At 34.4% G+C, this 15746-nt stretch overlaps 2 protein-coding genes across 2 annotated transcripts; both read right to left on the reverse strand.

The window, feature by feature from the left end:
• Nucleotides 1–1491: 1491 nt before the first annotated feature.
• LOC139841983 (uncharacterized) lies at nucleotides 1492–2142 on the reverse strand. Its single transcript, XM_071832164.1, has one exon. The coding sequence runs from the start codon at nucleotides 2140–2142 to the stop codon at nucleotides 1492–1494; it is 651 nt and encodes a 216-aa protein (XP_071688265.1).
• A 363-nt stretch (nucleotides 2143–2505) lies between these two features.
• LOC139841984 (uncharacterized) lies at nucleotides 2506–14895 on the reverse strand. The gene is made up of 4 exons (XM_071832165.1): nucleotides 14294–14895; nucleotides 12987–14158; nucleotides 2713–3891; nucleotides 2506–2510 (listed from the first exon to the last, which is right to left on the reverse strand). Exons 1-4 carry the CDS (start codon nucleotides 14893–14895, stop codon nucleotides 2506–2508), a joined length of 2958 nt encoding a protein of 985 aa, XP_071688266.1.
• Nucleotides 14896–15746: the final 851 nt, after the last annotated feature.

Below are 15746 nucleotides of genomic sequence, written 5' to 3' on the forward strand. Positions count from 1 at the left end.
ATAAGGACGAGATTTGGAGTCCATGCTTGTATGATATTGTGTAAAAACTGCATTCAAGAAACTTATTTTGTTGTAACATATTTGTATTGTAAACCATTATGTAATGGTCGTGTGTAAACAGGATATTTTAGATTATCATTATTTGATAATCTACGTAAAGCTTTTTAAACCTTTATTGATGAAATAAAGGTTATGGTTTGTTTTAAAATGAATGCAGTCTTTGAAAAACGTCTCATATAGAGGTCAAAACCTCGCAACAAAATCAATTAATATGGAACGTTTTTAATCAATAAGAACGGGACATTTCACAAACCACTTTCAACAAGTTTTAAGAGTCACAAAAACAAACTAATTTTAAAACGACCCATTACAAAAGACAAGTAGCAAACTTGACCCATTACTCACTACAAGTGTTAATAGTAACCCATTTTAACAAAATAACTAATAACAACACTAGTAGTAAGAGCGTGATCTTAGGGATTTATCTATCCCATCTAAAACATCTAGCAAGTACTACAAGCCAAAACACAACTTCCAAGTACACTTCGCAACATCAAGTTATCCATCTAAAGCGCCCTTACCCTTATCTTGCCCAAATCCTACAAAATGTTAAACCACAAAAAGTAAGCGAAAAGCTTAGTGAGAACAAAAAATATGTACATGTATGCATACCATCAATTCTCTTTCAAATTTCATATCAACCAAAGATAACTCGTGTCATCCCGAGGTTTGTCCATATCATTATGAATCAAACCCCCTTAGCATCCCGGATGCCGTAAGATCAACAAAGCACAACCGGTGCCAATTTGGACACTCTAGTGTGTCCCGTACCGAACACACCTAGAGGCCCCACCTGCATCCCGGATGCATGACCTCAAACTTAACGCTCAAGATGATAAGTAGGTAACCATTGTCCCGAGGACTCTTTCATATTCCAGCTTACCTATCATTCAGCCATCCACAGTCAACATAATATGTGGTGTCCCGGACACCCTAAACACATACACATACATATACATAGTTATTGAACTCACCTTGGTTGAGAAATTAAGCAACAAGTAAGCAATTATCCAAGCAATAATTATCAACTTCCAAGCAAGTCACCTCAAGTTAAGGTTTCAAGACCCCAATTTTCACAAAGGAGATGAAGATGGTGAAGAAACACAAGTTCTAGATATGCTAGCAAGTATCTACAAGCTTGATTAAACCCCAAGACTTAATTGCATGTGTAAACTTTCAAAGATTGAGCTTACGACTTTAACAATCGCCACCCACCAAACACACACACTCACACTAAAAAGTTTCTGCACAAAATGAGAAGAAGTGGGGTGTTGAGACACCTCTAGAAGCTTGCAATTTGGTAAAATTACCCATTTACCCTTCTCCTTTTAAAGTAATTACAAAAAGAGGTCCCTAACTAGTCAAAGTGGTCAACACATAATTAAATAAAGAAATGAATAAATAAAGATACCTTTTAAAAAAAATGGGGTGTTACAACTCTTCCCTACTTAAATCGGATCTTGTCCTCGTGATCCAAGCTAAGTGACTTGATGGAAAGTGCTTGACCATAAATTCCTCCGTTTCCCACGTATACTCTGTCTCTTTCCCGTACTTCCATTTTACTTTAAAAGATTTAATAGGCTTATTACGAATCTTCCTTATTTGTTCATCAACAATATCAACCGATTCCTCGATATATCCCAATTTATCATTCACCTCAACTTCTTTTAAGGGCACAATTGTAGATTGTGCGGTTAAACACTTCCTTATATGAGAAACATGGAAAGTATTATGAATTCCCGACAACTTTTCGGGCAATTCCAAACGATAAGCTACTTCGCCAACCCGCTCTAAGATTTTAAAAGGCCCGATGTAACGAGGACCAAGTTTCCCTCGTTTTCTAAACCGAATAATATCTTTCCACGGGGACACTTTTAACATCACCATGTCACCTTCCTTAAACTCAATTGGTCTCCTACGTCTATCTACATATGATTTTTGTCTATCCTGGGTGGCTTTCAAACGTTCTCGAATAACTTCAATCTTTTCATTTGTTTTCAACACAAGGTCAGATCCACCCAATTCTTTTTCACCAATTTCACCCCAACAAATCGGGGTGCGACACTTTCTCCCATAAAGCATCTCGTATGGCGGCATTCCAATACTAGCGTGATAGCTATTGTTGTATGAGAATTCCGCCAATGGTAGATGTGTATCCCAACTTCCGCCAAATTCAATTGCACAAGCCCGCAACATATCCTCAAGAGTTTGAATGGTCCTCTCACTTTGACCATCGGTTTGCGGGTGAAAAGCGGTACTCAACCTTAATTGCGTTCACATATCCTCATGAAATTTTCTCCAAAACCGAGAAGTAAACCGAGTATCCCGATCCGATACGATAGATACAGGGACACCGTGTCTAGCTACAACCTCTTTGATAAAAAAGATTAGCTAAGATCTCGGATGTTGACATCTCTCGAATTGGAGGAAACAATGCGCTCTTAGTCAATCTATTAACAATCACCCATATAGTATCAAACTGAGTTCTTGCCGTCCTTGGTAATTTTGTAATAAAATCCATAGTAATATGCTCCCACTTCCACTTCGGGATTTCTAGTGGTTGCAATTTACCATACGGCTTTTGGTGTTTGGCTTTTACTTGTAAACAAGTGATACATTGCTCTACATATTTAACAATATCCCGTTTCATACAGGGCCACCAATACTCTTCTTTCAAATCATGGTACATTTTAGTCGCACTGGGATGAATGAAATACTTTGATTTATGCGCTTCATCAAGTAATAATTGTCTAGCACCCCCGTGCTTTGGAACCCAAAGTCTACCGTAACGGGTCAATAATCCCCGCGAATCCTGCTCAAGAAAGTCTACTTGCCCTTTCATTCGCTCTTCATGAGACAATTCTACAATCGCTTCTACTTGAGCCCTAGAAATCCTTTGAAGAAAGTCGTTTGTAATGGTCATCCTTAAGGACTCAATTTGAATCCCCGGACGTCGGCTTTTTCTACTTAACGCATATGCCACTACATTACCTGTACCAGGATGGTAAAGTATCTTGCAATCATAATCTTTTAAGAGATCCATCCATCTTTGTTGTCCGTTATTTAGATCTCTTTGTTCAAATAAGTACTTCAAGTTTTTGTGATCCGTATAAATGGTACATTTAACGCCATACAAATAATGACGCCAAATTTTTAAAGCATGGACCACAACCGCCAATTCAAGATCAGGACCAGGATAATTCTTTTCGTGCTCTTTCAATTGCCTTGAGGCATAAGCAATAACTCTCCCCCTTTGCATTAAAACGCATCCTAGACCATTGACCGATGCATCACAATACACAGTCATATCTTCAATTCCTTCCGGTAGTACCAACACCGGAGCTTGGCTTAACTTTTGTTTCAATAATCGAAAAGCTACCTCTTGCTCTTCTCCCCAATCAAACCTTACATTCTTTCGAGTCAACTTAGTCAACGGAGAAGCAACCTTAGAGAAATCTTGAATAAACCGTCGGTAGTAACCGGCCAACCTAAGAAAGCTTCGAATCTCCGTCGGCGTAGTCGATCGATCCCACTTTTCTATCGCCTCAATCTTCTCGAGATCAACTTGAATTCCATTCTCATTAATAATGTGGCCAAGAAACTGCACTTCTCTTAACCAAAATTCACACTTTAAAAATTTAGCGTATAACTTCTCTTTACGTAACGTCTCTAAAACTTCTCTTAAATGATGCTCGTGGTCTTTCTCATTCTTAGAATATATGAGTATATCATCAATAAACACAATTACTGACTTATCTAACATAGGACGGCATATCCGATTCATAACGCCCATAAATGCAGCGGGTGCATTTGTAAGACGAAAAGGCATCACTAAAAATTCATAATGCCCGTATCGGGTTCTAAATGCCGTCTTTGGAATGTCATTAGCATGAATTCTCAATTGGTGATACCCAGACCTTAAATCAATTTTTGAGAAGTACTTAGCACCTTGGAGTTGATCGAATAGGTTGTAACGTCCTCCAGATAGGGTCTGGAAGAAACGTCACTAATATCAAATAAACCAACATATTATAATATACGAGAATAATACAACATGATAAAATCAAACTTTATTGAGAGTACGTAGCGAAAAATGAAATGTCGTTACAAAAATTGAAATTACAATAAAGTAAATGTTTCAAATGCAAGAATAGTAAATGCGATATCTCTTGTTCCTAAGTCCAAGTAGCATCACATAAGCAGTAAGTAAGTAAGCTTGAATCAATCAGCACCTGAGACAAACATGCTAAAATGTCAACCAAAAAGGTTGAGTGAAATCATAGGTTTAACAAAAGTAGTTATCGTTGTTTTTAGACCACAAGATTTAGTTTGTAAAGTTGATCTCCCGCAGGATCAAAAAGTTATGCCAATGCGTGATATTTAGACTAAACGTTCAAGTTTGCCCCAAAGACAAGTTGTAGTTTATACTTGTAGGTTTAATTTCATTATTAAGTAATACAAAGACTTAGTCAAATGTATCGGGGACGTTACTCCCGATAGGCCTACCACCAATAATTAAGCATGCATTCATCGAGCAATTAAAAATATCACTGTAGGGACTTAGTCGGACATAGCCGGGTATAGCATAGTTTAGTAGTTTGGTACTTGTGTCTAAGATGTAAAATGTAAAAAACAGCATGTGTCTCACCTCAATAATTAAGTAAGTAAGTTTGCTAGCAATAAAGAGTGGGGCTATGAATTCACCTTAGTAAGTAGAGAGAGAGAGTTATTCCTCGGAATAGAAAGTTGGATGAGTGAGCAGAAAAGTCAATCTATTGACATTTAAGAGTAGTAAGTGTTTTTGCCCAAGTTTAAGTAGATGTTTAAGTATGATAGTGTTGTAAGTATAGTTCGTTTTACTAAGTTTCCTTTCCTAGTAAGTTTCTATTTTTAGAAAGTTTCCACTTTTAGTAGATTTCTTATCTTAGTAAGTTTCTATAACTAGAAAGTTTCTACTTTAAGAGTGTTTTCCATTTTAGGATACTTGCCATATTAGATAAGCTTCCAATCACCCCTTTCCCTTCGAATGGCCATTTCAGGTCTAGGGGCTTGAGCTATAGGATCCTTTAAATCGGAAATCCAAACCCTTCCACCTAGAGTTTCGTAGAAACCATTCATCAAGAAAGTTCGAAGATCTATACATCTCTAATACATATCCCAAAATGTTTTTATGTGTTATAATATAAGTAGTAGGTTATAGGTGTTAGTAATAGTAATAATGTATACATGTTAATTAATAGTATAAGTAGTATAAGGGTTTCATTAATTAGGGTTAGTTAATTAAGGTAGTATTTTAATGATTGGGGTTTAGGGTTTTGAGGATCTAAATAATATGAATGTTAAGATCATGCACGAATATGATTATGAATATAAACATGAATTGAAAGAAAGATTTAAAAGTTTTAAGATTTTGGATTATACATTGTTAATGATGATGAAGATTAACAAGAAACAAGAAGAAAACTTGGTGATGAAGATCAAATAACCCAAATAATGAAGAACACGCTTAAAAATCTTGATGAACACGAAGAACAAGCTTGAAGATCCGAATACCACAAGAGAGGGAGAGGGAGAGGGAGAGATTGTTTTTGAGAGAGGATTTTGGTGTGATTTGTGAATGAGAAACTAGGAGTCTAGGGGTGTTTACATAGTGCAAGTATTAGAGTGTTAGTCAATATAAGGATGTTCTAATTAATGATTTTATTTTATTTTATAATTTTTAGTCAACAATAGGTGGTACTAGTTTATATATATATATATATATATATATATATATATATATATATATATATATATATATATATATATATATATATATATATATATATATATATATATTTATTTTATTTTTTTAGTCAACATAAGGATATAATTGTTTAAGATTCTTTAGTCTCATTATTATTATTATTATTATTATTATTATTATTATTATTATTATTATTATTATTATTATTATTATTACATTTACTACATGATAAGTTTTATTTTCTTTTTACTAATTCATGACTTGTATATATATATTTTTATTTAGTTCCCAATTGTTTTATTATTTATATAAATGTCACTTTTTATTTATTACTTATAGGTTATTAGTTATAATATTACATAAATACATAAATTTTAATTAGCAGTGAGTTTCGACTAAGAGTTTATTATTTTCATCTTTTATTAACTTGTCAATTATTGCACAAACTTAATTAATATGTTTTATAACTCTTAACACTTAACAATTGTTGATTAAAGTTTAATCATTAAGTTTTAATTATATTGTTTGGGCATTTAATATTGGAAAAATATAGAATGGAAAAATGATGGTCGTTATAATACCTCCCCGTTATTAGAAACTTCGTCCCGAAGTTTTAAGTAGATTTCTCGTTTGCATCAGCAGTTGAGAAGAGATGGGGGGTATTTCCGTATCGTTTAGTCTTCGCGTTCCCATGTATGTTAGGGGCTTCTACGTGAATCCCAACAGACTTTAACAATAGAGTTTGATTTTTACGTTCCCGGGTACGGTCGGGGCCAATGAGTGTTAACAATAAGTATATTGTTTTGTTTACATGTTTGATCTCATGATCCTTAACCTTAATAGGTCGTTTACAAGTGCATTAAATGAGGATAATTTTCCAAGGAATAACAAGAGTGTCGTTTGACTAGTTTTTCTTTAAAAGGAAAGATGATGCTATAACAGCATGAAATGTATTATTGAGCTCGTTAAGATCTTGAGTGTTTATGCCGCAATAGCAGGGTAGATAAAATAGAGTAGAGTACGTAAAGATTTCAGTTACATAGTTTGATGTATGGCTGGTGTTTGTTAGAGATAGTACCAGCTTCAAGTTTCAAAAGGTAACCATAATACCTTTAGTTTTCAAGAGATGTCTAATAGACAAATGAGATGTTAGTTGAGAGTTCGTTGATCTCAGGATAATACGAGCGATTAAATTTAAGACATCGTTCAGTATACATGAGAACTTGTCTTTAGAAATAGTTTCAGAATGTAGCTTTAAGATTTATGATTTCGTTTTCATGTCGAATCATAGATTAAAACTTGACTAGAATAACATCTAGTTGCAAACCAAAAAGGAAGAAATGTTTAGAGTATCTTCATAAATGTCTAAGGTAACTCCTTCAGAGTAAGAAAAGTGTTTTCGCACAAATGGCGAGTCGGTCTATTATTTACTTATGAGTTTAAATGTGGATGAGAATAAATGTGAATCATTGATTATAAGGTATTGTTTCTACCATGAAGGAACCTTTTCTTCCTTGTTCAAAAGATCGTAGTATTGATGTTTACGAGAGCGTCGTGGTTTGGCTGTGAAATACCGGAAGTAGAAACTTCTTAACAAATAACATAGCAAGGAAGAGATGATATACGTAAAGAGGTAACTCTCGTTCTTGCATGGAGAATGGGAATAAAGGTGATCCAAACATATTGGAGAGCAATACGAAAGTTTTAATAATAAACCAAAGTAATTTTTGAAAAGTTGCGACATTTGTTATAACAATATAAATGAAGCGGAGCTATTGGTAAAACTTGAGTTATGTACAACACGTACTATTTTATGTGAAATAATTTGAACAATACGAAAAAAAGAGTTTTTTAAAAGAATGTTTAATTTAATGAAACAAAGGTAAATTGCTAAAAATGCGAAAGTGTTTATATAATTAGTGAAAGCAATTTTAGAGGAGGTGACGAAATGATGCTCATAGTACAACTAGGGTTACGTAAAATTTTGTAAAGTAATTTCGATTTAATCAAAGTGGAAATTTGTAGAAGTGAAAGTATAATTTGATATGTACTAGTCAAAGTACGTAAAGTTAAGTTTATGTATAAGGTTTTATAAATCACATAAGTGAAAAATCATTTTTTTTATAAATTCCGAGATAGTTTGAAAATAAAGACTCGTGTAAGAAATCTTTGGAAAACAGGATACTTGTATTTAAAAGTTTATTTGTTTGAGAAAAATTGATTGAAGATTTTAAAATTCCGGAGGATAATTGTGTAATAATTATTTCAAGGTAGTGAAAACTAATGGATCGACTTTTATCAGGGCATGAGTCCTTGGACTCAAAATGTTAACATTAAAGTTAGAAGGATGATACTGTGATTATCATCAAATGAGTAAATCCATCGGATTTAGAGTTATGTATGAAAGAACTTCAAATAAGATTTGCAACTTTGAATCGTTCGAATGATAGTGAGAGTTCGAGAACTCGGCATGAATAATCTGGCAGTCGCATAGACAAGTATAAATAAATGCTAAAGCAGTGACTTTCAACTACGTAATGATTGTTGGAATTCAGCCTTAATTGGTCTGAGAGGAGAATACGTTAAAGTATGATGGAATCATTTCAATTGTTACAGCAGTTTTTCCGATGAGTTTAGCTCAAGCCACAACTTGAGATAGTGTATTTCACCTCTGGTTTTTGAGTTGACAATGATCGATTATTGTTTGAGTATGGCACCATTACTTGCATGGTGCCAAGTAGTCTATTATAAGTAGATGTATGAGTACATAAGTTTCTTGACTATGATAGTTAAAACGATACATGTATGGAGGTTCCATTCTTCAGAAGATTATGCATATGAGATATTTATCATCTCGACATAGATAATGTAATGGTGTTTGTAATATCGACGTTAGAGGGTTCAAATGACATAGGTTTTTGAAAGTCATATGAGAATTTACACAGAGAGTGTAATAACAAGTGATGATTATGTATCAATGATCAGGAGATATCCATTTAGGATGAATGAATTTCAAGATTCGATTGTCTACAACTTTTTATAGTACATGAAAGTTTGTTAAATGAGTATGAGATAGATATATAGTTTGATTAGAATGAGTTCTTCGTATCTATTAAATATCAAGATGATCATTTTTCTCTTTTCATGCCCTTGCATTTGGGTTTTTGAACAGATAGCTTGAGAGTTTTTCTTTGATTCACTTTCTATTCCATACGTCATGATATTGGAATATCTCTATGAATTACCGTAATATAATCACGTTGGCCACCGTCATTATATTTCACTAATTCATATTTCCTTTCCAAGGTCACTCCATAAGGTCAGGATATGTGATCAATGATGACTTCAAATATAGTGTGTTAAGGACAGTAGTAATCATAGCTGGATCGACAACATGTCGGTTTTAAGCCAAAACTTGCACTTTGGAAAAGTTTGCGTAGAGTTGTTCTTTTTCTCAAGAATGAGTTTGTAAATGTTGCTCACGTCCTTTCTCACTCTTGGAGCAGTTCGAAATGCCATCCGTGAAAACAGTTACTAACTTATGGTTGGCTAGTTTTAAGTTGCAGTCTTTATAGACTTGGTTAACCTTCATATCTTTGATAGTTATGGAAGTTGTGGAAGACGTAGTCAGACGAGGAAATTATGAAACATCGTGGTAAGAGTTGGTGTAGTTGGACGAACCATGATTCTTCACTACATAAGGGTGTATAGAAGTTTGATAAATCCGATAGGATAAAGATGAATATGATATAAACGAAACACTTTATATTATTAAGAACGAGGCATTAAATAAGCCTTTTTAATACACGATTCGGATATAGAAATGGTTTAAGGCATAGCCTTTACATAGATGAGAAATTAGAATAGGATAAACTAGGAAATATTTGGATTGAAGTAGTCTTCATATTTCTTCTTCTCGTCCTCAACCTTCTTCATAAACTTCTCAACTTTCTCATTCTTCGCCTTTTGTTTCTCATGCAGGAACTCGAGGCGGTTTTCCTCCATCTTCAATCTAAAGTTAACATCTTCTCTTAGGTAGGCAGGATATTGCTTCCCCCATCGGGCATTTCTATCACCTTCATACTTCACCAACTTTATCTCCTTCTTTAGCTCAGCATTTTCCTCCATGAGCTTCCTGATCGCTAGGTCTCTTTCCTTCATTTGAACATCGATCCTTGCAATATGACGAATTAGGCCATCGGTAGTTTTTCGCAGATTCATGACCTCGTACTTGGCATCAACTTCTTCGTAGGAAGGAGATAGGGATCTTTTATTTGACGGGCTATCTTCTTTAAAATCAGCAGGGCGTTTCCCTTTACTTTCTGTTCTTGGAGTCGGGTAGTATTCGGGAGAATTAGGTAAAGTATCCAGACTATAGTTTGGTGAGGGAGGACCACCAAAGCCATAAGGTGGACTTTAGACTGGTCTTGCAGTTGAAGGATATCCAATATCTTCTTCGATAGCAGGTTTGAAGTGAGTCATTACTTCAGATGGTTTAAAAAGAATTGTCTTGTCATTTTTATTAACGCTTGACATCCTATCATTAGGAAAGAGACTTTGATTAGCATTTTAAGCCAAGATTATCAAGGCAAGGTTGTTAAGATTATAAGCCAATCCTAAGTGCTTTAAAGTCTAAGGCAGGAAAGGTTATAGTTTCCTAGATTGCTAAGGCACCCTAGCTAGCAAGTAAGGTACACATAAAGATGCAATCCTGATTCTCTATAACAGCCTGGTTTGCTCTGATACCACTTTGTAACGTCCTCCAGATAGGGTCTGGAAGAAACGTCACTAATATCAAATAAACCAACATATTATAATATACGAGAACAATACTACATGATAAAATCAAACTTTATTGAGAGTACGCAGCGGAAAATGAAATGTCGTTACAAGAATTGAAATTACAATAAAGTAAATGTTTCAAATGCAAGAATAGTAAATGCGATATCTCTTGTTCCTAAGTCCAAGTAGCATCACATAAGCAGTAAGTAAGTAAGCTTGAATCAATCAGCACCTGAGACAAACATGCTAAAGTGTCAACCAAAAAGGTTGAGTGAAATCATAGGTTTAACAAAAGTAGTTATCATTGTTTTTAGACCACAAGATTTAGTTTGTAAAGTTGATCTCCCACAGAATCAAAAAGTTATGCCAATGCGTGATATTTAGACTAAACGTTCAAGTTTGCCCCAATGACAAGTTGTAGTTTATACTTGTCGGTTTAATTTCATTATTAAGTAATACAAAGACTTAGGCAAATGTATAAAGGACGTTACTCCTGATAGGCCTACCCCCAATAATTAAGCATGCATTCATCGAACAATTAAAAATATCACTGTAGGGACTTAGTCGGACATAGCCGGGTATAGCATAGTTTAGTATTTTGGTACTTGTGTCTAAGATGTAAAATGTAAAAAACAGCATGTGTCTCACCCCAATAATTAAGTAAGTAAGTTTGCTAGCAATAAAGAATGGGGCTATGAATTCACCTTAGTAAGTAGAGAGAGAGTTATTCCTCGGAATAGAAAGTTGGATGAGTGAGCAGAAAAGTCAACCTATTGACATTTAAGAGTAGTAAGTATTTTTGCCCAAGTTTAAGTAGATGTTTAAGTATGATAGTGTTGTAAGTATAGTTCGTTTTACTAAGTTTCCTTTCCTAGTAAGTTTCTATTTTTAGAAAATTTCCACTTTTAGTAGATTTCTTATCTTAGTAAGTTTCTATAACTAGAAAGTTTCTACTTTAAGAGTGTTTTCCATTTTAGGATACTTGCCGTATTAGATAAGCTTCCAATCACCCCTTTCCCTTCGAATGGCCATTTCAGGTCTAGGGACTTGAGCTATAGGATCCTTTAAATTGGAAATCCAAACCCTTTCGCCCAGAGTTTCGTAGAAACCATTCGTCAAGAAAGTTCGAAGATCTATACATCTCTAATACATATCCCAAAATGTTTTTATGTGTTATAATATAAGTAGTAGGTTATAGGTGTTAGTAATAGTAATAATGTATACATGTTAATTAATAGTATAAGTAGTATTAGGGTTTCATTAATTAGGGTTAGTTAATTAAAGTAGTATTTTAATGATTAGGGTTTAGGGTTTTGAGGATCTAAATAATATGAATGTTAAGATCATGCACGAATATGATTATGAATATAAACATGAATTGAAAGAAAGATTTAAAAGTTTTAAGATTTTGGATTATACCTTGTTAATGATGATGAAGATTAATAAGAAACAAGAAGAAAACTTGGTGATGAAGATCAAATAACCCAAATAATGAAGAACACACTTGAAAATCTTGATGAACACGAAGAACAAGCTTGAAGATCCGAATACCACAAGAGAGGGAGAGGGAGAGGGAGAGATTGTTTTTGAGAGAGGATTTTGGTGTGATTTGTGAATGAGAAACTAGGAGTCTATGGGTGTTTATATAGTGCAAGTATTAGAGTGTTAGTCAACATAAGAATGTTCTAATTAATGATTTTATTTTATTTTATAATTTTTAGTCAACAATAGGTGGTACTAGTTTATATATATATATATATATATATATATATATATATATATATATATATATTATTTTATTTTTTAGTCAACATAAGGATGTAATTGTTTAAGATTCTTTAGTCTCATTATTATTATTATTATTATTATTATTATTATTATTATTATTATTATTATTATTATTACATTTACTACATGATAAGTATTATTTTCTTTTTACTAATTCATGACTTGTATATATATTTTTTTATTTAGTTCCCAATTGTTTTATTATTTATATAAATACTTTTTATTTATTACTTATAGGTTATTAGTTATAATATTACATAAATGCATAAATTTTAATTAGCAGTGAGTTTCGACTAAGAGTTTAGTATTTTCATCTTTTATTAACTTGTCAATTATTGCACAAAGTTAATTAATATGTTTTATAACTCTTAACACTTAACAATTGTTGATTAAAGTTTAATCATTAAGTTTTAATTATATTGTTTGGGCACTTAATATTGGAAAAAATATAGAATGGAAAAATAAGGGTCGTTATATAGGTCGTCATTCCTTGGTAAAGGATAACGATTCTTTATGGTTACTTTATTCAATTCTCTATAATCAATACACATACTCATGCTACCATCCTTCTTCTTGACGAATAAAACTGGTGCTCCCCAAGGTGAACTACTTGGACGAATAAAGCATTTATCCAATAGTTCTTGTATTTGACTAATCAATTCCTGCATCTCAGTTGGTGCTAAGCGGTAAGGAGTCTTAGCAATGGGCGTAGCGCCCGAAACCAATTCGATGCTAAACTCTACTTGTCTCTCAGGAGGAATACCCGGAAGATCATCCGAAAACACATCTTCAAATTCATTAACAACGGGGATGTAATTAATGGATTTTGATTCTCTTCTAGAGTCAATAACGTGAGCCAAAAAAGTTGCACAACCACTAGACATAAGACGACGTGCACGAGCATAAGTGCATATAGAAACAGGTCGTCTTTGTCCTTCTCCTTGGATAATCATTTCTTCCTCACTTGGGGTTTTCACCCGAATAATCTTTTCATCACAAACAATATTAGCCCCGTGCCAACTGAGCCAATCCATTCCTATAATCACAGCAAACTCACCCATGGTCATGGGGATTAGGTCAACATCAAACAATTTAGAATTTATATCAATATTACAATTCTTGTATACACCTACGACTAATTTGGGTTTATCATCCGCTATTTCTACTTCTAATGGAAGCTCTAGTTTTAACAACAATTTATTCAAACAAGGAGCAAACCTAATAGCAACAAATGAACGGTCTGCTCTGGAATCAAATAATACTTTAGTGGGTATGGAATTAACAAGAAAGTTACCTGTCACAACTTCTGATGATTTACGAGCCTCGTCAATAGTCATTTGAAAGGACCTTCCCTTTGGGTTACCCGCTGACTTTTCCAACCTTCTTACAACTTCCTTTCTTTGTTCTTCCTTTCTTTCAGATTCAGACAATTGAGGACACTCAGCCTTTTTGTGGCCTTCATGAAGACAATTATGGCATATGAGAGGCTTCAAAACAGGAGCCTTGCAATCTCTTGCATAATGACCGGGCTTGCCACAAGAAAAACATATCGGAACTGATGTCGGATTTCCTCCCTTCTTTCCGTCACTCACACCTTTACCCTTTTTTGGGGGGGAATTACTTTGCTCAAATTTTCTTTTAGGAACAAAACCCTCCTTTCTCGGGGTAGTCGCCCCCTTCTTCTTCAATTCATCTTCAATATCCCTTGCCGCATCAATCAAAGCGGTGAAGGAATGGAATTGTGATATAATGATCCTCTCTCGGATCTCCTCTCTTAACAAGCTATGAAACAATCGACACTTGCTTAACTCATTACTTACCAACTCGAGGTTAAACTGAAGGCGATCTATGAAATGGGCTCAAAAGGTTATCAAGTCCATAGATCCTTGTCGAGTATTTTGTAACTCAGATTTCAACCGCTCTACCTCCCCCTCCGACCTAAAGTTCTTAAAGAACTCAACTTTGAATTCTTCCCAAGTTATCTTATCAGGATAATTACTTCCCTTAACCACCAAAAGATCATTCCACCATCGCTGAGCTAACCCTCTAAACATACTTGTCCCAAATGTAGTTTTCAAATCGTCAGGACATCGGGTTGTTCGAAAGCACGCTTCTATATCGGTAACCCAACGACTACTTACAATCGGATCAAGACTTTCCTCATACGTAGGAGGATTGCCTAATTTGAAGTCTTTCAAACCATAGGGTTTTAGTGGGGCTATTTCATGATTAACCCGAGCACCCTCGATATTCCTCTGATCTCCCTCTTCTTCTTGAACTTGTGGCATCTGCCGATCAAGTTCTTCTTTCACCGTTTCCTTAATCATTGAGGCTATGGTTATATTAACTGCCTCTTCCATCGTCTTTTTAATTTGTTGGACAATGAATGGAGTGGAATTCTGTAGAGCTTGTCCCAACAGAGACTTTAAATCATTACTTGAACGGATCTCATCCCCATTAGGACGGTTAACTTGATCCTCATTTGGAATAGAACTATCAACATTATCTTCATTAGCCATACTGAAACATTTAGCAAACTTTCAGTATACTAACTCATATACTTAATCACAAACATATTATTCCTACTCATGTCATGTTTCACCCGCTCGATACTTGAACACATTGTGCTTAGAGGACAAGATGTGTGGTTGTAATAGTGGTGATCAAGCACTATTACTGTAGCGACCCGACAAAATCGTCATTGACGGTGCCGTCTACTTAGGTCCCGTTACGTGGTCATAAGTCTTTAAAACAACGTTTGACCAAAAATATGTCGCATTCATCTCAATTATAAAGATGTTTCAAAGTATACAAAGTAGTTCGACGACCAAACATGTTACAATGTTTTAAGTATGTTAGAACAAGTTACATGTGAATCGGAGGTGCGTAGCATTGCAAACATTTTTCAAAAAAGTGTCATGGTGAACAGCCGCTGAACACGGCTTATGTCGCGTCGCGACATGGGATGGCCGCGCCGCGGCAATCAACTGGAGCTGGTGCCTGGCTCGTTTTAAAAGTCTAAGTCCCAAACCAAATTTCATTCAAACACATTTAACGAACCGTAAACATTCAAGGCACGTATCTTATATCGTTGGAAAGGTAATTTGACGAGGAACACAACTAAACACATTTTATCAATCAAAATTATCATTTGCAATAATCGAATTTCCAAATTGAATGATCAATTAATGCCTATCATTAATGCTTCAAATTCATAAATGCACATTTATGATTCGGGAATTAAATGCACACATATGATACGCCGTTTTGTAGGTAATTATGCATACAATACAACTAAACACTTACAAACCATATTGCAAAGAATTCAATGCATCAAAAGTCCATTTTACTTCTATCAAACCCTAACTCA

This window comes from Rutidosis leptorrhynchoides, chromosome 4 (genome assembly GCF_046630445.1).
Source record: "Rutidosis leptorrhynchoides isolate AG116_Rl617_1_P2 chromosome 4, CSIRO_AGI_Rlap_v1, whole genome shotgun sequence".
Taxonomy (NCBI): domain Eukaryota; kingdom Viridiplantae; phylum Streptophyta; class Magnoliopsida; order Asterales; family Asteraceae; genus Rutidosis; species Rutidosis leptorrhynchoides.